The sequence below is a fragment of the Cynocephalus volans genome, chromosome 3, assembly GCF_027409185.1.
Source record: "Cynocephalus volans isolate mCynVol1 chromosome 3, mCynVol1.pri, whole genome shotgun sequence".
NCBI classification, from domain to species: Eukaryota; Metazoa; Chordata; class Mammalia; order Dermoptera; family Cynocephalidae; genus Cynocephalus; species Cynocephalus volans.
The window spans coordinates 119,115,675-119,139,916 of record NC_084462.1 but is presented as its reverse complement, the minus strand read 5'-3'; the positions used below and the strand labels follow the sequence as shown (position 1 = coordinate 119,139,916).

The following is a 24,242-nucleotide window of genomic DNA, read 5'->3' as shown; positions in this document are numbered from 1 at the left end:
CACCAACCACGGCTTTGCTGGCATTCGTGTGATCAATGCCCTCGCTAGACCGTAAGGAGCACGAGGTGAGGAACCCAGCGCATTCCCGTTCACCCCTGCAATCCCCCCTGCCCAGCAGGATGCCTGAGGCATAGCAAGTATTTCACAAACATTTCTTCACAAGCGCTTCTGGGCGGGTCCGGAGGCACCGCTACCACCGCTCGGGCGCCTGGACACGGGCCGGCACTAGCGCCCGCCTCGCCGCCCGCCGAGCCAGGGCGGGGCGGGGCTCGCGGCGGGCTGCTCGGGCGCGCGCAGGGCTGGGCGTGCCACGGTGACGCGCGGGGCAGGGCGGGCCAATGGGCGCGGGGTGGCTGGAGGGCGGGCCTGGCGGCCCGGGGCTGTAGGACGCGAACGGGAGGCTGGCCGGACAGACTGACGTGCGGCCACGTCGCGGGAGGCTCATGGCGGGGATGGCGCTGGCGCGGGCCTGGAAGCAGATGTCCTGGTTCTACTACCAGTACCTGCTGGTCACGGCGCTCTACATGCTGGAGCCCTGGGAGCGGACCGTGTTCAGTATCCTGCCCGGGCCGCGGGCGCGGGCACCGGGGCTGGGGCGCGGGCCGCGGGGCACCATCCTTCCGGGCCCAGGGCCTGGGTGGGGGGCGGGAGGCGGCCCCGGGGCCGAGGGCCGCGCTCACGCGGTCGAGCGGGGGAGGGGACGAGGACCCTTGAGAGCCCGGGTGCCCTGAGTCACTTGAGCCAGTGGAAGCGTCTCTGTTTCTGCAGGAAATCCCCGAGGGCGATGTCCAACCCGGTACGTCCTCAGCTGCACTTTGGACGCACCTGCTTTTGATTCAGCCTGTTTCTGTGGGAAGTCAGGGATTGTGTAAGTGGAGCAGATGGGTCCAGGCTTGGACTCCTTTGACTTTTAACTGATTCAGCTGGCTTGGGTCTTAATGAGAATTCTAACCAGTTTACCAGTTTTTTAAGCCAGATTTTGAATTCGTGCTCATGACAGCCCAATACAGGTTTTGAAAGCAGTTTAAGTTATTGTACCTTTTTGGGACAATAACTTCTTGTACCAAACTTGCAGATGGTACCCATCTTGAAGATGGGTAGCTTTAAAAGTGTGTTTTATTCATTACTTCTTTGCACCGTCCGTAGAAGTCATGCTGGAAAAGGAGTTTGTGGTTAGTTATCAATAGGGTTTGAAACCGAGCTTTGGTGGATAGTTAAAATTTTTTGTTAATGACTGTTGAGTAATTACTATAAGCAAGGTAACTGTGCTAAGCACTTTGCCTGTATTTTAACTCATCTAACTTTCACAACTGCATTTAATAAGTCAAGGTTGTGAAAATTGACTCCCTGAAGTCTGTGATGTTTCTCGTCTCCAGTTGTCTATGTTGACATCCTTTGATGATTATTCTTGCAAAACAAATACCAATAATGAGATGTGGCTTCTTTTTAAAACTCGGAAGCCAACATGAAACAAGTATTTCACATAGCATGTTTACTTCATCCAGGCTCTCTCCTTTTCAGTATGGTTTAGTTGGAGTAATTTACTTCAGAACAAGTTTGCAAATGAATTGTTGCATTTGGGTGTGACTGAGGTAATTTTGTTCCAAGCCTTATCAGTGTGTTTATTTGTGTTGAGGGTAGCATAAGGTTCTACTAAAATCTGAGTCTTTTGTTTCAGCACGTTTGGCACGTTTGAGGAATTTTAGCTGCTTACAGGGCAGTTTATTAATTACTGTTGGCGTCTCTTTCCAAGTCTGGGACTTAAGAACCATAATGCATATTTTGGATATAGACTTCAAATATGAAGTCCGCTCTGATTTCTTGCACTATTTATTTGTAGCTGCACTTTATTCTCCAGTTTCTTAGGTTAGGGCTCATGCTTTCATGGCTTGTAAAATGAATACTAAAATGCACATTTAATGAAATTTCTCAGTAGAAGCATGTACATCTTGACTCACTTAAAATCACTCTAAAGTTAATTTAAATAATGTTGACTAAATTGAAGTTTTTAAAAATCAGAGGTTGAATGTAGAGCCCACTTATCAGAGTCTAGTATAGATTTTACACTTAAAAGCTTCTGTTGGCATATGGATAAATGCTACAGTGTCAACGGTGTTAAGATTTTTCTTAAAATATTATGTATGTGCATTATGTTGCAGTAATCATAGTGTCCTGTAAATACCTAGATGATGGCTTTTTTGGGGATGGAGAAATAAATTATGAAATAAGATGTAGTGCCTCAGTAGATTTTTGCCTTTGATGTGTTTGACTTCTCATTGGTTTATGTGATCAAGTGATTTCAATTTTTTTTTCTTTTCTTTCTGTTTTTTTTGGTGGCTGGTCAGTATGGGGATCTGAACAATTGACTTTGGTAAATTTTTTTTAAACTAGTGAGAGAGAACTGGAACCAGTTGGCATCTTCTACTTTAGAATCTTATGATTTTAAATCTAAGATTAATAAAAAAATCTTATGTCAAAGTTCACCTTGTTGAATTAACCCAGGATAGAAATGCAATCCTTTGACATAAGCCAATCTTCTTTTCTTTTTTTGGCAGCTGGCTGGTAAGGAGATCTGAACCGTTGACCTTAGTGACTCTAACCAAGTGAGCTAACTGGCCAGCTCCTAATCTTAAATTGCTATTGGTTGTTCTAATTATATGATTTCACCTAAACTTCTGGAGTTATGTTAAAGTCAGGCATTTAACTATCCTGTAGTTTGGAACATGAATTTGAGATTGACTCCTCATCTAACTTGGAGGAAAGAACTGAATAAGAAAGCTGGATTCCCCCCTGCCCTACTTATCAGGAACCTTACTGTGAAGCAGTTTGAATTTCATAAATTCATTAATAATTAGTAAGCTTCACTCAGGACTATTTTGTGGCCAGTTTTGGAAAGAGACATATTTTCTGTAGCCTAAAAATTACATTGAACATAATCATGGCTGCTAGAAACCTAAAAGTTAGTGTAAGAGTCTGTCTAAAAATTGGTCTCTGTTTGAGTTAGAAGTCTTGGACAGAGAAAGACTCTAGATTAATATTTAATTTCCTAAAGAAGGTAAGTGCATTCGTTTATATTTCACTACTATAAGTCCTTTTATAATTTGAAGTTTCTATTTTAGGGAAATCCGATAGACTGCTATAACTATTTTTACATACTTTCTATAGGCATCCTTGAGCATTTTGTATTAATCCGTTTCTGTTGCTTATAACAAAATATCTGGAATTGGGTAATTTTTTAAAAAAATTTTATTTTGTCGATATACATTGTGGCTGATTATTGCTCCCCATCACCAAAACCTCCCTCCCTTCTCCCTCCCCCCTTCCCCCCAACAATGTCCTTTCTGTTTGCTTGTCGTATCAACTTCAAGTAACTGTGGTTGTTATATCTTCTCCCCCCCCCCCGGTTTGTGTGTGTGTGTGTGTGTGTGTGTGTGTGTGTGTGTGTGTGTGTGAATTTATATATTAATTTTTAGCTCCCACCAATAAGTGAGAACATGTGGTATTTCTCTTTTTGTGCCTGACTTGTTTCACTTCATATAATTCTCTCAAGGTCCATCCATGTTGTTGCAAATGGCAGTATTTCATTCGTTTTTATAGCTGAGTAGTATTCCATTGTGTAGATGTACCACATTTTCCGTATCCACTCATCTGATGATGGACATTTGGGCTGGTTCCAACTCTTGGCTATTGTAAAGAGTGCTGCGATGAACATTGGGGAACAGGTATACCTTCGACTTGATGATTTCCATTCCTCTGGGTATATTCCCAACAGTGGGATGGCTGGGTCGTATGGTAGATCTCTCTGCAATTGTTTGAGGAACCTCCATACCATTTTCCATAGAGGCTGCACCATTTTGCAGTCCCACCAACAATGTATGGAATTGGGTAATTTTTAAAGAAACAATATTTACTGCTTACACTTTTAGAGGTTGGGAATTCCAAAGTCCAGGTCACACATCCAGTGAGAGCCTTGCTGGTGGGCAGTGACTCTTCATAGCAAAGCAGGGTATCATATGGTGGATGGCTGAGCAGATAGAGACTAACCTCACTGACTGTTCTTTTAAAGAAGAGAACCACACCCGTGATCACCATTAAACCATCAAATGGATTGATCCATTCACTGTGGCATGGTCCTCACAATCTAATCACCTCTTCATGGCCCCACCTTTCAATTACCATAATAGGATTTCCCACTCTCTTAACACTGTCACAGTGGGGACCAAGTTTCTAATACCTGGAACTTTGGGGGACACAATTTAAGCTTCCATGAGTTTGGGAGGGCCATTCAATTCACAGCAAATTTGAAGTATGTTTAGAAATGATTTTCTTCTCTATTTCTTCTCAAATCAAATAGTTGAAAGTTAGTTAAAAGCCCTTGTAAATTGAACGTCCATCCAAATTGAATATGTTTTTGAACTTATGTAAGTAAGGAAGTTGTGATTTATAAAAAATAATTTTAACTGTTTTTAAGGAAATGTATCTATTGTGTCAAGTCAGACACATTGTAAATAGTTCTTGAAACAATAAAATTCATAAGTAGGTTTTGTAAATCCTTCCATGCTAGGGCCTGTATCCTAAATTTTCTTTTATTATCTGTCTTCTGCTACCACATTTTAAATTATATATTAGCTTTTGGTTTGTCAACCAATATTTTAACTTTTTCCATGTGCAGACATGACTTCTACCTTACAAAGAAATGGGACTTTACACCTACATTGAGACAGAAAGTAACAATAAAAAGAATCTTGTAAGTGCTAATTAGAATTACAATGTATACTGTAGAAGGCAACCTACCACAGATGGAAAACCACTGACCTCATCTTAGGGGAAATTTTTAATGCACGCATCAAAAGCCCCCTTTACGTACTGGCAGCCAGTGGTGGGAAAGGAAAAGACCTGGTTTTGTAACCAAGACAGGTTTTGTAACCAATGAGACACTCCCTGTAGGGCCTGATTGAATAACATTGTAACCATGTCTATTGAGGAGAGGTGGAAAATTAAAAATAGTTTGTTAAAATAATTTGAATCAGAAGTATGTTATTTTATTTATTTATTTATTTTTTATAAAAGATGACCGTAAGGGGATCTTAACCCTTGGCTTGGTGTTGTCAGCACCATGCTCACCCAGTGAGCTAACCGGCCATCCCTATATAGGACCCGAACCTGTGGCCTTGGTGTTATCAGCACTGCACTCTCCTGAGTGAGCCACGGGCCAGCCCATAAGTATGTTATTTTAAACTTGCTTTCTTAATTAAAAGTTAAAGTCACATTAGTCTGTAATCACTGGAGTATATTTGCCATCTCTCTGCTGCTGCTTATGTTTCCATTGCATTTTGTATCCTATTTATTGTAAGCAAAATGTGGGCAATTTTTTGGTTTATGTTATGTTAGGAATTAGGTTTTCCCTGAAAGACAGTACATGTTTCTTTGAAAGACTTTTTAAAAATTTAAATAAACCACAGTACTGGGCACACAAATAATGCTTGAGGAACATTAGTTTATATGTTGATTTGTCATTTAAAAGCAATTGCAGAAGTATTTGGGAGTGGGAAAAGAGACCTGATTTTATTTTATTTTATTATTTATTTTATTTTATTTTATTTTATTTTATTTTTAAAAAGATGACCAGTAAGGGGATCTTAACCCTTGGCTTGGTGTTGTCAGCACCACGCTCAGCCAGTGAGCTAACCAGCCATCCTTATATAGGATCCGAACCCGTGGCCTTGGTGTTATCAGCACTGTACTCTCCCGAGTGAGCCACGGGCCGGCTCGAGACCTGATTTTAAACCACTTTTAGAGTAGCTTTGGAGCTTGACTATTTCTGGTGAACAAAATTCAGTTCTCAGAGAGAATTCAGATTTAAAGTAGAAAATGTTATAGATTGAGAGAACTTCTTTGATTTATCTTGGAGCCATCAACAAAATTTACATTGCTTTGTCTGCTCATTTGTAAAATATGTATGTTTACTGAATTCTGTATTCTATAAGTATTATGTACCTTCTATTTGCCAGGTACTCTTCTAGATACTGGGGCTATAACTGTGAATAAAACTGATAAAAATATTTCTTCTAATGACACTAGATAAATAAATAAAATGTATAGGCTATTTGATTGTTATAACTGTTATGGGCAAAATAAAACAGAAGAGGATGGGAAGTAAGGAAGAGGAAGTGTTTTTCAGTTTTAGATAGAGTGGTCAGGAGAGGATGTTTGGAAAGACTTAAGCAGGGACAAAATTCTAGAGGAATGAGCATTCAGGCAGCAGGCATAGTATGTACAAATGCCCTGAGGCATGAGCGAGTCTAGCATGTTTCAGGAATAACAAGAGACCAGTGTGGCTGGAGCCAAATGATGGGGGGGCAGTGAATAGGAGGAAAGGAGTCAGATAATATAGGGCCTTCTAGGCTGTTGGAGTAAGATTTGAGGAGATGAAGGGAGGTGCTGACACCTTTTGAATAGATTCACTGGTTAAAATCCAGTAACAATTTCTCATTGACATTTTTGTATTAAAGGAAAGTAAGCCATAAGAATATACATTTTTTTTTTCTCCATGGGACTCAAAGCTATTTTCACTTTGAGTGGAAAAAAATATAGCTTATGAATAGTTTTTTTCTCATTTTTTTATGTGCTACCCTGAGTTCTATACTAAGTTTCCAAGAAGATGGATTTCATTTCTTTCTTCAAGGAAACTAGAGATTAATTTCAGGAAAAAGAATTTGCATGTTCTCAGATGGATCCTTTCTGTGCTGTTTCAGCTGAGGGAGCTGGGCAGCAAGTGCTTTGGGATGTGGGGCAGGAAGAACAGTACTCAGAGAACTTTCAGGGAGGTATTTGAGCTTTTTTTCCCCCTTTCAGATAGGGAAGAAGATGCAGACTGGGGTGCAGAGGAGTGCTGGGATGGCGAGTACTCCAGTCTGACTGGCTGGAGCAGGCATTCTTTAAGGCAGAATAGGTAGGTAGTAAATTTGAAAAAAGTAGGTTGGGGCCATTCATTAATTCAGCAAGTACAGAGCTTCCCCTGAGCTAGTCAATAAGGGGAATTATCATTAAAACCCCAAGTCACCAGTCTTTTACTAGAACTTTTTTCTTAATGCGCTCCTCTTCTGAAGAAAATGTATAGACTCATCTGAGACTTCAAATAGACTTCCAGTGAAAATCAGTGTGTGATTTGATAATTAGGCTAAATTCTCAATATTAGAGAAAGTTACTTCCAGGAAAAGTGTTCTTAGTAAATAAGCTTAATGCCTTTTAGAAAGATTTTTATCAAGATACTTTTAAGCAAAATGTGATTTCAGAATAACCTTGAAATGACATGAACATTTTTTTTTTTTTTTCGTGACCGGCACTCAGCCAGTGAGTGCACCAGTCAGTCCTATATAGGATCCGAACCCGCGGTGGGAGCGTCGCCGCGCTGCCAGCGCAGCACTCTACCAAGTGCGCCACGGCTCGGCCCTGACATGAACATTTTGCAGTACCTTCAATTTATGTAGAAAAAGAGTTTCTTCCCAGTGATCTTCAATCTTTATTTTGTATTTTCTGCCATTACATTTTGACCTTGCTTTTGTAAAAATGAGTGCAGCTTTCCATCACTAGGGAGGGCTAGGTGGGAGAAGCAGAGGCAGGAGGAACTGTAACTGATAAATTAATGCCTCCAATCCTCCAGTCCAGTGGTCAACAGACTTTTTATTTGTGCACTTCCTAAAAGGACAAGAAGCATGGACTGCATCCCCTTGCTTATTGAAGTTGACATATGAATTATTCAGTCACAAAGGATTTAATTTCTCGCTTTTCATGCATGTATTTTCATACTGTGTACTTTGTTAAAATAATATAATTTTCCCCCATGCAATGCATAGAAAATGCTCATCACATAACCTAATTAGCAAAGCCAGTCCTCATTGTGAAATCAAATAAGCAAAATCAGCCTTAATTTCTACCAGAAAGAGCTCAGTGCAATTTTCCTGTTCAAATAATCGTGTTACTGTAAGCACCTTTACTCCTGTCTCACTTTTGAATTCAAATTATCATATGGATAGATAGATGAGACTTAGAGCTGTGCCAGAAGTTTGCAACTTGAATGAAATGAAGTACAACCTGAGGTAGTTACTATCTCTTTGTTTGATGTCCCAGAGGTTATTTTATACCCTGGGGAAATGTACATTGTAAGGTTCAGGAAGGAAAGTGAGAGGAGTGAAGTTGGAAGCAGAACTAGCAGACCTCAGCAGTTCTCAGGCAGTTCAGCTTTAGGAGAGTATAGTAGAAGCAGAAGATCTGTAAATGGATTCTCCGTAAACTATCCTAACCTCCCGGAAAGTTATCTTGTTACCCCCAGGGCTTCTGCACTTTAGTTTGAAGAAAACTGTTTTAGCCTGTTTATGCTGCCTTTACATTTGGCTGGGTAAGTGAGAATGTTGGAATATACCTTATCTGTACTTCTTAGGGTATTACAACTTTTTCTTTAGTAGCTTTCAGGAAAGGTGGAAGATAATAAAAACCATGCTTAATAAGAACTAGGTGGTCTGTAGCAGACAGGCAGAGAAGGTCATGGGTGGTTAATGGCAGTGGAGACAGACCATGCACTGATATTCTGCAGTGTTTCAGCATGTGATATCAGTGATTTGTCAGTGGTGATGACTGTAGGTCCTGTCTCTACTGCTTCTTTTTCTGTTTCTTTTTGGGGGTGGAGGGAGTGGCTGATGGGTGTGGGGATCTGAATCCTTGACCTTGGTGTTACGAGCACTGTGCTCTCCCAAGTGAGCTCACTGGCCCCTCTGCTTCATTTTCTTAAAGACTTTATGATCTCTCCAGGCTTTGAGTGTTGTGACATTTATGGCACTTAGGAGCTAAGCTAAGATAGATTCTTTTGATTTTTTTTTTTTTTAGAGAACAAACCCCAAATGCTCATATTTAATTATTAAAACTAAGTGTTCCAAAAGATCTACTTGATAGTGTATATACTTTTCATAAATGAGAATGCTTAAAAAATAGTAGTTATGGAATGGTGGAAAGATACTATTTATATTCAATATTTATGAGAAGTTTTACTAATATAAGAATTTTAGCAAGCATATGTTATATATGTTTCTGAAAAATCCCCAAATAATAGGGTTTATGGGAAAATAGTATTGGGGAAGACCACTCAAAATGTATGTGACTTAGTAAGCACTAACAAAAACAATAATTGACACCTTGGGGGATAACTTGGATAGCCCAGGCAGACAGCTCAGTATCCTGGAAGCTGCCCCACAGGACATGCGTGGACAAAGATGAGTGGAAATGCTGGCAGTGGGTGCTGATGTAATGCAGATAGTGTGGGCTGCCATTGAGATGGCTCAGGAGGCAGTGCCACCTGCCACTAACTGAGAGCAGTGCTATCCTGGAGGTGTGCCTCTCTGAAGAGGGAGGCTGGGTGCAGATGCTAATTTCTGACTTTCTTAAAATAGAGTTAAAAAGACTTCTGCCTGTGCAGCAGTTCTTATTAGAGATGTTCCCTGCTAAAGGTTATAATTCTTTTCCTGCTTATCTGGTTCCCCTAATTGATGAAAATTTCCATAGGAAATAGTATAGCTCCTATACTGTACCAGTCACGTGTGAGCTATCTGATGTTCCAGAAGCATGCATTGTAGCACAACATGTTATTTTTCAGAGCAGACTGGGAATTTTTACCCCCTTGACACTGGGACTTCAAATATTCCTAATAGAAGCTTTAATTAATAATGATGTACATCCATTCACAATCTTGGTGTCTCTGGGATTAGAGCTGCAAACTATTTCTAGGATTTCAGTTCAGAGTGAAAAATTTTCAGTTCGTGATCATTGCTTGTTTCAGCAGCATGACTTTTTATTCAGTTTTTAAAGAGTTTGTCAAATTGTAGAGTCTAAAAACAATTTCCTTACCTAGGTTTGTAAAATCAACACAGTATGGATAACTCGGAGAATGAGTTTTGCTTGCTAAACACTAACTTCTGTGCTGATGTGATATCCTATCATATGATCCCAAAATATCAGATTGGTTAACATACACAGAACTGTAACAGTATCAGTATCTTCCACTTGCTTTAATTTAAGATAATTAGAAAAGTATCAAGAGATGGGGGATATGTTTGGGAAAACAAACCTTCTTAACATTTCTGCTGGTAATAATTCCTAGTTTTTTGAGATCAAGGGAAAAAAAACTACAGTAATAAGGACGATTTCCTGTTTGGAGCTTCATCTGGTAGCAGGCAACTGCTTTCACTTAGCAGAAACTAAGTTTCTCTTAAAGGAAACGAAAGCTTTGTTTCCTTTTTTGTAAAGAGCCTATGATAATACTTTGTCAAATGCTTTGTTTTCTTTTTTCATTAAGATGGTTCCTTAGAATAAATTAGATTTATCAAAACTTTTGGGTTATTTTGAAGGATAAGTAGCATTTTAGAGTTGATTTACAAAAGGAATTTGACAATTATAAAAATTGGATTGCTTTAAATTTCATTTTAGCTTTGCCTTTTGATGTGACCAGTGTAATCAGAGATTTAAAGCATTGAAATTATTTAGAGTAGTGAAAAGGTATGTATGTCATACCCACTGGACCAAAGGTCCCTGACTTTTCCCCAATGAGAAACTAATTTTGATTTGTCCAAAGTCCTGTGAATAGGTTATTAAGGTAGGTGGTGATAGCTCACAGGTTACTGGTCAGGACAGGAAATGTTAGTTGCTGTGGTCTTGCTTTTGAAAGTATTTCCTCTCTTTGTTACAGGATTTTTTTTTTTTTTTTAAGTTGCTGAGATAAAGGTTGGGGATGGTAAAAATTAAAATGTTTATTTTTTTCCTGTTTAGTTGGAAACATAGCTCGTGATTAGTTGGGGACACTTGAACAGAAAACAACATATATAGTTTTGCATCTGTTTGCTTTTATATCCACAGAGTCCATAAAATATTTCTGTTTTGTCCAGGTTATATATAACCCTAACTTTCATTCAGCCCTTGAACAAACATTTGTCTTCAGCACCTGCACATAACCTGGCACGTTATCTGCTCAGTTCTGGAAAGATTTATGAAGTACCTGCTTTATCAAACAATGTACTACAGCTGGAAGTGAAGGTTCAGCAGAGGCGCTCTTGTTCTGAAGTGCTTGAAATTCAGTGGTAGAGACATAACATAAAACACGAAACAGAACAGCCCATCTTTTAGTTTTTGAGATTTTATTCTTCTAGATTGCACTAACTTTATTCTATATTGCTTGAATCATGGAGCCCCTTCTAGACTATAGAGCTGATTAATTTATAAGCTGCTAATAATACTTATAAAAATAATAAAAATAACAATAAGAGTTTGGTTAATGGAAAGATTGCTCTATTACTTTCTGTGTTACCTTCCGATATATGTGTGTTATATATAACATTGATTTTTGCATTTTTTTCTGTGTGTGTGTGTGTGTGTGTGTGTCTCAAACAGAACACTACTTTGAGAAGAATTGGGAGGTGGTGCCTAAATGTCCTCTCCAAACAAATGTGATCCTAAAATGTTAATGAAGAAAAGAACCTCATTTTATGAAGAATCAGGCCCAGAGGGGTTGTCACATCCCAGGATACACTATAAATTAATAGCAAATTAGTATCAGAGCGACCTTGGAAAATTCCCAAACATAGGTCTGGGTCATGATGTTTAATGCTCACACTCTCAAAGAACAGTTTTAATAGGGATTATACAGTATCCCTAATCTAAACATCCAAAATCCAAAATACTCCAAAATCTGAAACTTTTTGAGTGCTGACATGATGCTCAGGGGAATTGTTCATTGGAGCATTTCAGATTTCGAATGTTCAGGTAAGTGATGCTCAACTAGCGTGTATTCTGCAGATATTCCAAAATACAAAAAAAAAAAAAAAAAAAAAAAAAATCTGAAATCCCAAACTCTTCTGGTCCCAAGCATTTAGGATAAAGGATATCCAACCCTTATTGCCTTCTGCTGCAGAATAGATTCAGGTCCAAATGCATACATCAACACTGAAAGACAGGTGCTGTGTGTCCACATTTTGTAGGTAAAAAGCCTGGTGATCAGAGAATTTTAGACACGAATAGGGATAGCAGAGTTCCATCTCAAACCTTGGTCTTCTCTGGTGTTGTACTGTTTCTAGTCCTGTTTCTATCCTTGTACTTTATAATGTGTCAAGGATACTTTAAACTTTGAGAGTTTGCAACTTTGTTATAGAATGAGATAGATTGAGAAATCCACTCAAGTACCAGATAGCGAGTTATAGCTGACGTATTCTAAATGGTGTATGTTTAGCTCTGTTTGCTAGAATGCTTCTAAAGAGATGAAGGTTACACATTCTCCAACCTTGCAGATGTCACAATGAAACCAATGCCTAAGACTGTCAATAAAAACTAACACTTAAGGGGCCGGCCTGTGGCTCACTTGGGAGAGTGCGGTGCTGATAACACCAAGGCCACGGGTTTGGATCCCATATAGGGATGACCGGTTTACTCACTGGGTGAGCGTGGTGCTGACGACACCAAGTTAAGGGTTAAGATCCCCTTACCGGTCATCTTTTAAATTAAAAAAAAAAAAAGAAACTAACACTTAAAATGGTGCCAAGCATAACCTGAGGGAATATTCAACTCAGTACAGTGGAACTGTTTCAACTTCATTGGCTAAAATTGCTTAAATTGAATTTGTGGAAAGCTACTTATAAAAACTGCCTTCTTTTTGCATTTTTTGCAAGGTAATTATTAAGGCTTGTAGAAGTTTCTTGCTGTCCCATTGTCTACTTGTTCACTTAGTCTGAGTGTCACTGTACAGTTGAGTTTAAGTATTCTCTTATGGTTGAGAGCTTTAGACTAATTTTATGGAATAATTTTGAAATTTGATTTATAAAAACTTCCTTTTGTAGGCTTTATGTAATTATTATGATTCTGGAAATAAGAGAAATGAGATCAGAATATAGAGACATTTTTGGGGGGACCCAGGATAGAAGTTAAATTCTGTGAGTAAAGGATTAGGTTAAGGGTTTTGTATATTTGTTTTGTTTTTCAGCAGCTTATAAATTGGCATTTGCATCTAGGTTCAAGTGACTTTCAGTAATTTTCTGTTTATCTTTGCTAGAACTGAGAACTTTTTATTCTGTTCCTGAGAGCTAAGACTGTGTTTATTTCCTGGCAACAAATTAGGTCCAAATATGCCTAACCTAAATTTGGTAAAAGAGGAGGATCCTTCAGACAAAACAGTTTTCAGTCTAATATTATATGCAGTCCCATTTTTTCTTTACATTTCTTATTAAGAAAATTATTTAGGCATACAAAAAAAACCCCATGAAGAATAATGTAATAAATGTGCATGTACTATCAATCAGTTGAAGAAAAACATTACTAATATATTTGAAGCCCCCTTTAGACCCCTCCTTAATTGCTTCTCCCTTCTTCCTCTCCCCTTTCCACCTCACCAAGTAAACACTATCCTGAATTTATCATTTATTTCCGATTACTTTTACTTGATATGTATGTATCACAATGTAATGCCACATACAGTCTTGAACTCTAGTATCTTGTATTTTTTTCTATTATTATTATTTTGTATTGAATCATAATCGATTATACATATTTTGGGGATTCAATGTTGACATATGTTGATCAAATCAATATTATTAGTACATATATTGTTACAAATCATACTTATCCTTTATGCCCCTCGTCCAATCTTTCCCCATCCCCCTCTCCCTTCCCCCTCCCCCCTCTAATTACCCTAGATTTCTTCTCTCCTGAAGGAGTAATGGTTACTCTGTTGATTTGTTGCCTAGATGATCTGTCCCATGCTGAGAGGTGTGATCAGTTCCCCCAATATAGTCATAGAGCAGATGTTTCTTCTGTCACTCTGAAATGGGCTTTGTGGAGAGAGACATCCTATTCTTTTCTTTGGTCTCTACTGGTGACTCTCCTTGTGTTGTTGCACTCCGGTGGCTGTTGTACCATCTGTGTGGTTTTTGTGATGTCTAGCCACTTTCATGGCAGCTGTGGTTACTGTGGTGATTGTGGTGGGCTACACCCATGGAGGTGATGTTTTTGGCATGCTCCTTGGTGCTGGCAGTGTACCTGTTTGTGGTGGGGGGTCCGGTCCCTGGTTCTAAGCGCTGGGCCCCCAGGTGGGGCCCCGAGATGCTGGCACTGTTCCTGGGTGTGGGCAGGGTGTCTGGTACCTGGCTCCATGCCCTGGGCCCCTGGGCAGGGCCCTGAGGTGCTGGTGGTGTGCCTGGGTGTGGGCGGGGTGTCCAGTCCCTGGCTCCATGCCCCGGGCCCCTGGGTGGGGCCCCGGGTGCTGGTGGTGTGCCTGGTCTGGAACTAATTTTTTGTCCTTTGCTTACTTCTAAAATGGGGGAACTTCTGTGGGAACCAGTACTTGAGCTGTGTTGTTGGGCTAAATTGCTGCTTTGCTGCTATTTTCCCAGGGAAGACTTTTTGTGCAGCTCAGGGTTTAATGGCTGACCTTATAAGTACTTATGGCTCTCCAGAGACCTGGTAGATCTGGGTTGTGTAGAAACTCTGACATGGGCCTGAATCTTTTCATCAGACTGCACCCCATGAGTTCTGCATTCCTGACCAGTCTCCTCTGAGTGGTCCTGCACTGACTGGGGGGCAGATCGGCTGTCCTTGCTGTGTCCCAGTGATCTCCCAGTGGGCCCGTCTCCTCCACTGCCCATGCTCCAAACACTTCCCATGGGACAGGCCCTGCACCAGTCCCTTGCGATGACTCACCAGCCTCTGAGTGGCTCCCCTTTTTCAGCTGTTCTGGCTTTTTGCTCTTGTGTGGGTCCATGGGAACCCTATTAATGGTCTTGCTGTCCTGGGGGCCACCAAGGCCCTCTTCTCCCCTGCTGCCTCCAAGTAACTACATCTAAAGGGCACAGCTGTGGCTTCTGCCAGCTCCTGCTCCATGCGCTCAGCAGCTCCAGCATTAAAGCGGCTGCAGCCCAAAATGCTCCAAGAAGTTTTTTCTTTCTTTCATCAAGACTTCTCCACCTTAATGAACTCCGTAGGTCTCTCCTCTTCCCCTGAGCTCCAGCAGCCCCGGCTTGGCTGATGTTACATTTTTATAGTTGTAAATTGGTTGAATTGTGGGAGAGAGTGACGCTGGGGACTGTCTTTTCTGCTATCTTGACTGGAACCTAGTATCTTGTGTTTTAGCTAGGCAAAAAAATCTATTAAAGTTTTGATAAGTTCTTGTTTTGCTTAGAAAAAAATTGTGATTTTATATGGGTATAAAAAATTTAAAAGCTTGACAATTTAGTGTTCACAAAATTGAACTTAAGTTTCAGATTCTTATCTTATTGTGGAGTAATCTCTATTACGCTAATTTATGCATGTTCCTTAACTGATATATCCTCCATATTAATTGAAGAATTATAGTGCCATAAAGAGCATGTAATGTAATTATTCAAGTGGTTGTTACATTAATTACTCCTTACTCGAGTGAACTTGAGCCAGTGACCCGAAGGTTATTACTATACCATATTCATTTGCTTGGTGTATATATTTATAAGACTTACATAAAAGCTGTATAAAACCAAAATGTGTTTTTAAATACCTTGCTGCCTAGAAGCTGATTTTGTTTTTCTTTTCTGTATACATAATCAAGTTTGCCAGCCACAATAATGTGTGGAATATGGAGAAAGCATGGTGGTGAATCTAGAGTCAAATGAATGTTTCCTGAGAAATTTCTTTGTTCATCAAATATTTATTGAACGTGTGTTCTGTTAGGTATTGGGGATACAAAAATAATAGGACATTTTCTGTGTTCAAGGAGTTGATAATCTGAGTGAGGTAATAGGTAATGTCAGGAGATAAGTGCTATATTGTATGAATAATAAGCTTTATGAGCATTAGAGAGTAATTTGTTCAGTCAGGAGGTTGGGCTAAGAATGGGAAAAATATGAGTACTTGGGGTGGTCTCATACAAGACGAGATAACTGAGTTCCAAGAATTATTAGGTTTTACTAGGGGGAATAGAGTTTTTATATATAGGAAGATATTACAGTGCTTAAGAACACATATATTTGGAGTTCAGCTGATTTGGTCTGGACGTGGCTCTATTGCTTACTCTGATGTTGAGGATGTTACTTGAATTTGATGAAGGGCTTAACACAGCGCCATGCACACAGTAGACATTCACAAATTGAAAGCTGCTGTTACTGCTATTACACTTCCTCATATTATTATTAAATAATAAGCAAAGCCAGAGCAGTATAAAAATATATAACATTGTTTTCTGAGACACATGTAACATGGCTGTGAGTAGGATGTGTGTATTTTGGGGGAATGGTTTGGAGTGTTGGGAAGTACATTGGAAAAGTAGCATAATGGATGTTGATTCCCTTTACTAGCTGATGTACCTATCACCTATCAGCTGTGAGTGTTGTCTGCTAATACCTTATAGCTGCCTCCTCCAGGTTATTGCCCTCTGCCAAGGCAGCTGTCTCACCCAGGTGGATTTTCCTTACCCCATCCTGCAGCTAATGATTGACAGATAAGGGGATACAAAAGGCCAGACCCCTTGTCTCAAGGCAATGCCAACTAAGTGGTACAATTCATGCTCCAGAGTACCCTGTGGAAGCTGAGACCTTATCCCTGCTTAACTTATTTTCCCTGCTCTGTTCTCACTCCCCTTCTGATAAACTCCCCCAAGAAGTAATTCGTACAAGAATCCCTGTATCAATCCCTCAATCCCCATCTACTTATTTATTTTTTTTAATTGTCACGTTGTAATTGTACATACTGATGGGGTACAATCTGATGTTTTGATACATATGTATGTTGTGTGATTGGGTCAGCGTAGTTAATGGAACCATGACCTCATGTGTTTATCATTTATTTGTGGTGAAAACATTCAAAAACCTCCGTAGCTATTATGTAGTATACAAAACTTAATGGTTAACCATAGTTACCCTACTGTATAATAGAACACCAGAACTTATTCCTCCTATCTAATTGTAGTTTTGTCTAATTTTAATTTTGTACCCATTGGCCAACCTCTCCCTGTTTCCCCTTTACCCCTTTCCTCCCCAGCCTCTGGTAACCACTGTTCTATTCTCTGCCTCTATAATATCAACTTTTTTTTTTTTTTGATTCTGCATATGAGTGAGGTCATGTGGTATTTCCCTCTGTGCCTGGCTTACTTCACTTACTATGATGGTCTCCAGTTCCATCCATGTTGCTGCAAATGACAGGATTTATTCTTTTTATGGCTGAATAGTTTTCCATTGTATATATACCATCTATATATATATATTTTAATCCATTCATCCATTGTTGGACACTAAGGTTGATTTCTTATCTTGGTTATTGTAAACTGTGCTACAATAAACACGGGAGTGCAGATATTTCTTTGACATATTGACTTCATTCCTTCGGGTATATACCCAGTAGTGGGATTGCTTGATTATATGATAATTCTATTTTTAATTTTTTGAGGAACCTTCTTACTATTTTCTCTAATGGCTGTAGTAATTTACATTCCCACCAACAATGTATAAGAGTTCCCTTTTCTCCATATCCTCACCAAAATTGTTTTCTCTTATATTTTTGATAATAGCTATTCTAACTGGAGTGAGATGGTATCTTGTTTTGATTTCCATTTTCCTGCTGATTAGTGATGTTGAGCATTTTTCATATGTCTGCTGGCCATTTGTATGTATTCTTTTGAGAAATGTCTATTAAGATCCTTTGCCTATTTCTCATTTGGGTCATTTGTTTTTGTTTTTGTTTTTCTTGCTATCAAGTTGTTTAAGCTCCTATATATTTTTGATATTATTAACCCCTTGTCAGATGTATAGTTTGCAAATATTTTCTCCCATTCTGTCTGTTTGTCTCTATTTTCTCCCATTCTGCCTGTTTGTCCCATTACATTCTGTTTGTCTCTATATATACCGGTACCATGCAGTTTTGGTTACTATAGCTTTGTAGTATAATTTGAAGTCAGGTAGTGTGATGCCTCCAGCTTTGTTCGTTTTTCTCAGTGCTTTGGCTCTTTGGAATTCCTGTCTCCTTATGTGGACCACAATCTAGTAAGATAGGTACTTGGGGCTGGATTGGAAAGATCTCGAATGGTTGTCTTAGAATTCTAAGTGCTAAGGCCTAAAGTGGGAGCATTTATATGATCTAAGTAATAATGATGAATGCTTCAATCATTTATCATTGATTAGGGTATGGGAGGTGAGATAGAAGAGTCATTTGTAGGGGTTGGGAAAGAACCGAGAAGTCTTAGATTTGAATGTAGGGAGAAGGAATCAAAGAAGCTTCTAGACTGGATGACTAGGCAAAAAGTTTCAATTGAAAAAATCAGAAGAGGTGGTTTTAGAGAAAGTTAATGAGTCCAGTTTTGATTATGTTGAATTTAAGATACCTTGTGGAATGTCATAGGTGGAACTGCTCAGTAAGTGGTAGGAAATATCTGTCTTCAACAACATTAAGGTAGTTTTTTTAAGTTATGAGAGGGTGTAGGGCCCAAGATAAAACATTGGGAACTCCATTTTTATCACTGAAGGAATGCTTTCAGCTGTAAGTAACAAAGAAAATGTAACAAAATGGTTTAAGAGTAAAGGGGATCTAATGGCTTAGTATCTGAAAATCCAGTGATAGGGTGGGCTTCAGGGTGGTTTGATCAGGATTCTGGCTCCATTTTTCTGTGATTATTTTTGTTCTGCTACCTTCATGTGTCACCTTTGTTCTCTTTCTCTTTTTTTATTCTATTTTTTCTTTTCTTTTTTTGTTCACCTTTGTTCCGATTCTTGCTTTCCTCAAGGAGGCAAAGTGACTCCAGTGATTCCAGGATTCTGTCAGCCAACTGCATATTCTAGAAGGACTGAGAGCATCTGTGTTCCTGAACTCCTGGCAGCAGTCCTAAGCTTGGAGCTGGTTGATCAGTTTTGGGGGAGGGCATTGCTACCAAGAGAAGAGGATACCCTAATTGGTTAAGATTAGCCAGGACTTATCCCTGGGATAGGGTTAGGCCAACTAAAAGACAATGGCTCCTGTACTAGGAGGACGGGTGAAGTAGAAGTATGGAAGAAAAGCACCAGGTTTACTCTAAGCATCTTACAAATAAAGGACCGATGGGGGAAAAGAGCCAGTGAAACAGGGAAGTGGTGAGTGAGATAGAAAGAGAACCCTAGAGAAGTATCTTAGCCCAGAGTGGAAAGGGTTTTGAAGAGGAAAGACTAAAACAGTGTCAATTCAATAGCTGTTGGATTTGATAGGAGGTCACCTGTGACCTTAGAGCAATGTCTATATCCTGGAGGGATGGAAGTCAGGTGGCTACATTAGTGATGAACAAATATATGGCAATGATATGGATGCAGCAAGTGTATCCTTAAAAAAAATTAGTTGGTAAATAGAAGGTGATAGTTTAAGGGAGAATTGGACAAAGAGAGGTTAAAAAGTAAATTTAAAAAACGATTATGGGGGAAGGAATAATGAGAAGTTATTGCCTAATGTGCACAGAGTTTGTTTAGGATGACAAAAAAGTTTTGGGAATAGGTAGAGGTAGTGGTCACACAGCACTGTGAATGTGATTAATTCCATGAAAAAAGATTATAGGACACTTTTCACCTATGTTTGCTGGATGAGGACAATGAATTTAGGGTTTGAGTCAGACAGCCTTGGTTTGACCTCTGGCTCTGCAGACAGCTTCCTGCAAGGCTCTGGACAAGCTCCTCAGTGTTTTCTCAGCTTCTGATGAGTGGTAAACATAATAAACATTTCACAGGAAAGCTGTAAGAATCAAGGAAGATAATGTTATGTGAAAGATTTTTCAATGAACCTGTTATACAAATATTAGTTGGTAGTAAACACATTGTTTATTTAAACCCTATCTTCTCATAAAAGAATATAAAGTATTGTAGAAATACTAGTATGAAGTTACTTCAAAAAGTTCATGGAAAAACATAATTAAAAGATACACTAATCTTTCCATGAACTTTTTGAAGACTTCACATATATATATAGAGCTGAAAGGTATGAGAAAGAAAAGAGTAGAGAAGAGGAATGAGGAATGAGCAAGAGAGAGAGAGAATATGAATGAATGAATGAATTAAAACATGACCCAAGTTCAGAAGTAGTTATACCTCTTAGCATGGCTATGTGACTCTGCAAAGCCAAAAGCCCTTAAATTTTACATAATTTTTGTTAGCAATATTTTGTGTGGCTCTAGAGGGGACCCCTGGTTGACTTGCATATGTTCAGTTTCAGTTTCTTTTTAAATGAGAAGAAAGGAACACAGTACAGATGTTTATTGTTCAGGTTATAGTATGACTTTTATTTACAAATAGTAGCAATAGGTAATAATAATGTTTAATAGTAATAATAATAAATATTAGCAGGTGCTGTCACTTTATACTCGTATGTCACTAAGCTAGTGTATGATTGACTTTAACTTTGTCTGGCTCCAAAGTCAATGCTTTTAGCCACAGTATAGTCTAAATAATTCTAAAATTCTTCAGTCGTACATTCTTATTATTTAAGTTGGTAGACCTTTTACAGTCATTTAATATAATTTTATTCCTTTATGTTTGTTTGTTTCTTAGGTTGAACAGCAACACTTTCAATGCTTATTTTTAAGCAGTCTGATGTTTTCAACTATAATAGGGAGAATAACAGTACCTACCTTGTATGGTGATGGTAAAAATAAAATGAGCTAACCGCCCCCCGCCCAAACACAAAACCTTAGAATGGTGCCAGGCATGGTTGTTAGTGGCTAGCATTATCATTCTTGTTAATATTAATTCTTTTTTTTTTTTTTTTTTTGGTGGCTGGCGGGTAAGGGGATCCGCACCTGAACCCTTGATCTTGGTGTTATAACATGGCACTTTAACCAGCTAAGCTGAGTTCTTTAGAAACACTTGAGATATATATATATATATATATCACTAAGTGAATGGGCATTTCAACATAAAATGGTTGTTGAAAAATTTGGGCATTTAGTTTTCAATAAATTAAGAAAAATACTGTTTCCTTAACTACAGCTCAGATTCCATGCTAGTTTCTGTTGTGGGGATGGCCCTGTACACAGGATATGTCTTCATGCCCCAGCACATCATGGCGATATTGTACTACTTTGAAATTGTACAGTGAATGACCAAGATGGACCAGGATCGAGAGGTTCCTTGGGGAAGACCTACCCTATGAAGTTGGAATGAGACCTCATCAGATGTCATAAGAAACTCTACTAGATGTCAACATAACTAACCTTATAAAGAGAACCTTATTCATGAGAACAGGAAAATCATCCTGACTCATGTGTTATGTTCTTTATTTTTAATTATAAAAGAAGCTCTTGTATAGTAGTTTTTGTCTATTTTAACATCGTAGTCATTTGTACTTTGATATTAGTATTTTCTAAACCTTTGTGACTGTTTCAATATTACCCTGTGAAAGCTTTTCTTAATGTAACTTTGAGTACATTTTAATTGCCTTCTATTTTTAAAATCCAAAGTCATTAGTTAGGCTTTACTGTTCTTGCTACTGTATGGCATATATATCTGCCTGGATATATTTCTACTCTTGACCAAAGTTTTGTAAGAAACAAAACAAGATCGGGGCAGGGAGCTGGGGAGGGAGGATATTGTATTGAGAACTACTTACAAAAGACTTATCTGTATGCTTGAACTCAGGAGTACAGTTTTAGCTATCTATACTCTAATAGCTTTTGCTTAAAACTATTTAAGTGTTTCTTAACGAAAAAGAAAAGATCTTGCTAAAGTTAAAATAAGGAACATTTCACCCTTTAAATATTTAATTCTTATGTGAACTTACTTCCAGAAAACTTTAGTGATGATTCTTATGACAAAAGGTGGTTAAGTAGCATTATTATGTAATGGTTATATACCATAGAGTTTTTAATAGAAGGTAAATCAGTTTCCTCTGAAGGCCACTATTAACAGTGTACTTTGATAAATTTAGTTTCATGATTGTAATGGGTGCTGCAAATGTATTTGCACATTGCAATAAGATATGATGAGATGAACTGTTGTTAAAAACTACAGCAAAATGTAAACAGTTAAAATCCTTTCACTCTTTTGTATTTTTTAAAAAAGATTTTTATTCCTTAAATGTAAAATTACTACCTAATTTTTGGATGTAAACTCATTAAATTCAAAGAGAAAAAAAATCAGCTGATGTAGCAGTATATCTTTTCCTGGATGATTAAATATTGATCTAGTAGTTATGTCTGAATTGATTGCTATCGAGGACTGGGTAAGCAGTAAGTATATCTTAACATGTCTCTCAATGTAAAAGTATTGCTAATTTAAAAAAAAATAGGCATTATATATTTTAACATGCCTTCTAGAATAAGTTTTGCTAATTAAAAAAAAAAAATTAGGTGTTTCTGGCCCTTAAATGTTAAAGACTAGATTTTTGAAGTGTTTTCTAGTCCAGAGGTCCCAAGTAATATATTAAAGTTTAGTTTTTTTTTTTTTTTTTTGGTGGCTGGCTGGTACGGGGATCTGAGCACTTGACCTTGGTGTTATAACATCACGCTCTAACGAACTGAACTAACTGGCCAGCCCCATAAAAGTTTAGTATTTTTTAAAGAGTCAATTTATATCATTACAATTAGATAGGAGTGGTGAGGATAATATAAGGGTACTTCAAAAAGTTCATGGAAAGATTCATAGTATCTTTTAATTCTATTTTCCATGAACTTTAAAAAAAAATTTTACTTTTCAATATAATCATTTGTAGTTGATTTCCATGAACTTTCTTGAAGTACCCTCATATGTAATTACTTAGTTTTGAAGTAGTTAAAAAATTGGATATGGTTATATCTGAGCTGTATTCAGACTATCACAAGCAAAATAATGAATGTGAGTATGTAACTTAGGATTTACTCAATTAATGCTCAAATTTGGCTTACTCCCCATCCCCCCTGTGGGATGAGGGGCTGCTACAGTGCTACAGGCCTCAATCCTACCCCTCCTCCTTACTCCTTCCATCCCATTTCCTTCCCCTTTCTCCTCCCCCTCCCTCCCAACTGCTCCACAACATCCTAGAATGTAAAAAATAATATTAAGAAAATTACATTTTCTTTAAAAAATAAATAATTTTGGCTTTCCTCCATTGTCTTCCATGCAGAACCACTGACCAGTGGATGTCTAATATACTCCTGGTGAGCTGCAGACAGGAAAAGTTGAGAATCACTAGTTTAGATGGGTATTCAGATTACCTGTCCTGGCCCTCTGCTAAGAAATCTTTCATTCATCCTCACTCTTTGCTGAAATCCATTAAATTGCTGTTATATGGCTGATGATTGTTATGAACACTGGCCTGTGAGACATGTGGGACATGTTTAGATTTAGGGGAAGTCTTGAGGAGAGTCAGAAAGAGAAATAGGAGCATGTCCATTCAGAGGTGATCAGGGAAGTATATTGTGAAGGACTGATGCAAGTGTCTGGTTTATTTGTTAGTAAATAACATGGTGAGATCATTTCCACTTTATTTGTTTAAAATAAGGTATTTACTAGACAAATCTTTATGGACTGCTTGTGTTTCTGTATGTCTTGCAAGCAGAGGTACTGACTGCCTTAATTCTGGAATATTTTTCAAGGATGTTTCTATGATAGAGTTGGAGGAGATAGAGATAGTGTCTCACTTCAGAACAAAAGGCAGGTTTGCTTAGAGCCTTGGAAAATAGAGGGTATCTCCTTCTTGAGCAAAGGGCAGTATAAAAGATTTAGTTTCCCTATGCTTACTGTTCCATTCCTGTATTGTAACCTTGTGCATGTACAGATATCACCTGGTTCTCTTTGCATTTCCCTGTGGGACTTGGGACTTAGGAACCAAAACAAGAAAATGTTGATACTTTGGCTACTGCTGTGGGTAATAAAATCATTTGTCTTTGACTCTGGAATCTCATGTCTTCTGCCAGCATCTACAAAACTGTGTCAGGCTAACTTGTTAGCTTTTGAGTAGAGTGAATCTCAGACTCTTCACTGTTGAGTTTTGGTGATGAAGATGGGATGCTGACAGACGTGGTCTTCTGGAAATAATGGCCCCAGAAACCAGATTCAAAGATGAGAGAACTCCCTAGGATCCAGAAGTAAATGGTTTTGTCCAAGTGTTGGTGTGAGTTAGGGGAATAAGGGTACTCCCATATCCTACTTGTTAATTAATAATTAAGGGCTATGCAGTGAGAAGTGGGATGGAAAAAAGCTTCCTAAAGGGTGCCATCGTTGTTACTCTCCTCTAGGTAGGTGGAAGAAGGGATCTTATGACAATGG

The 24,242-nt window shown here is 38.5% G+C and overlaps 1 protein-coding gene across 1 annotated transcript; it reads left to right on the top strand.

Moving 5' to 3' along the window:
• Window positions 1-392: 392 nt before the first annotated feature.
• Window positions 393-22,619, top strand: SPTSSA (serine palmitoyltransferase small subunit A). Its single transcript, XM_063091482.1, has 2 exons — window positions 393-555; window positions 20,993-22,619. Exons 1-2 carry the CDS (start codon window positions 444-446, stop codon window positions 21,094-21,096), a joined length of 216 nt encoding a protein of 71 aa, XP_062947552.1. The 5' UTR covers window positions 393-443; the 3' UTR covers window positions 21,097-22,619.
• Window positions 22,620-24,242: the final 1,623 nt, after the last annotated feature.

What these genes read in the sequence shown, in the direction of transcription:
- SPTSSA (XM_063091482.1), top strand. Translation starts at nt 444, where the DNA reads ATGGCGGGGATGGCGCTGGCGCGGGCCTGGAAGCAGATGTCCTGGTTC. An exon ending in CTGGGAGCGGACCGTGTTCA is followed by an intron (nt 556 to 20,992) that starts GTATCCTGCCCG and finishes ACTACAGCTCAG; the next exon opens with ATTCCATGCTAGTTTCTGTT.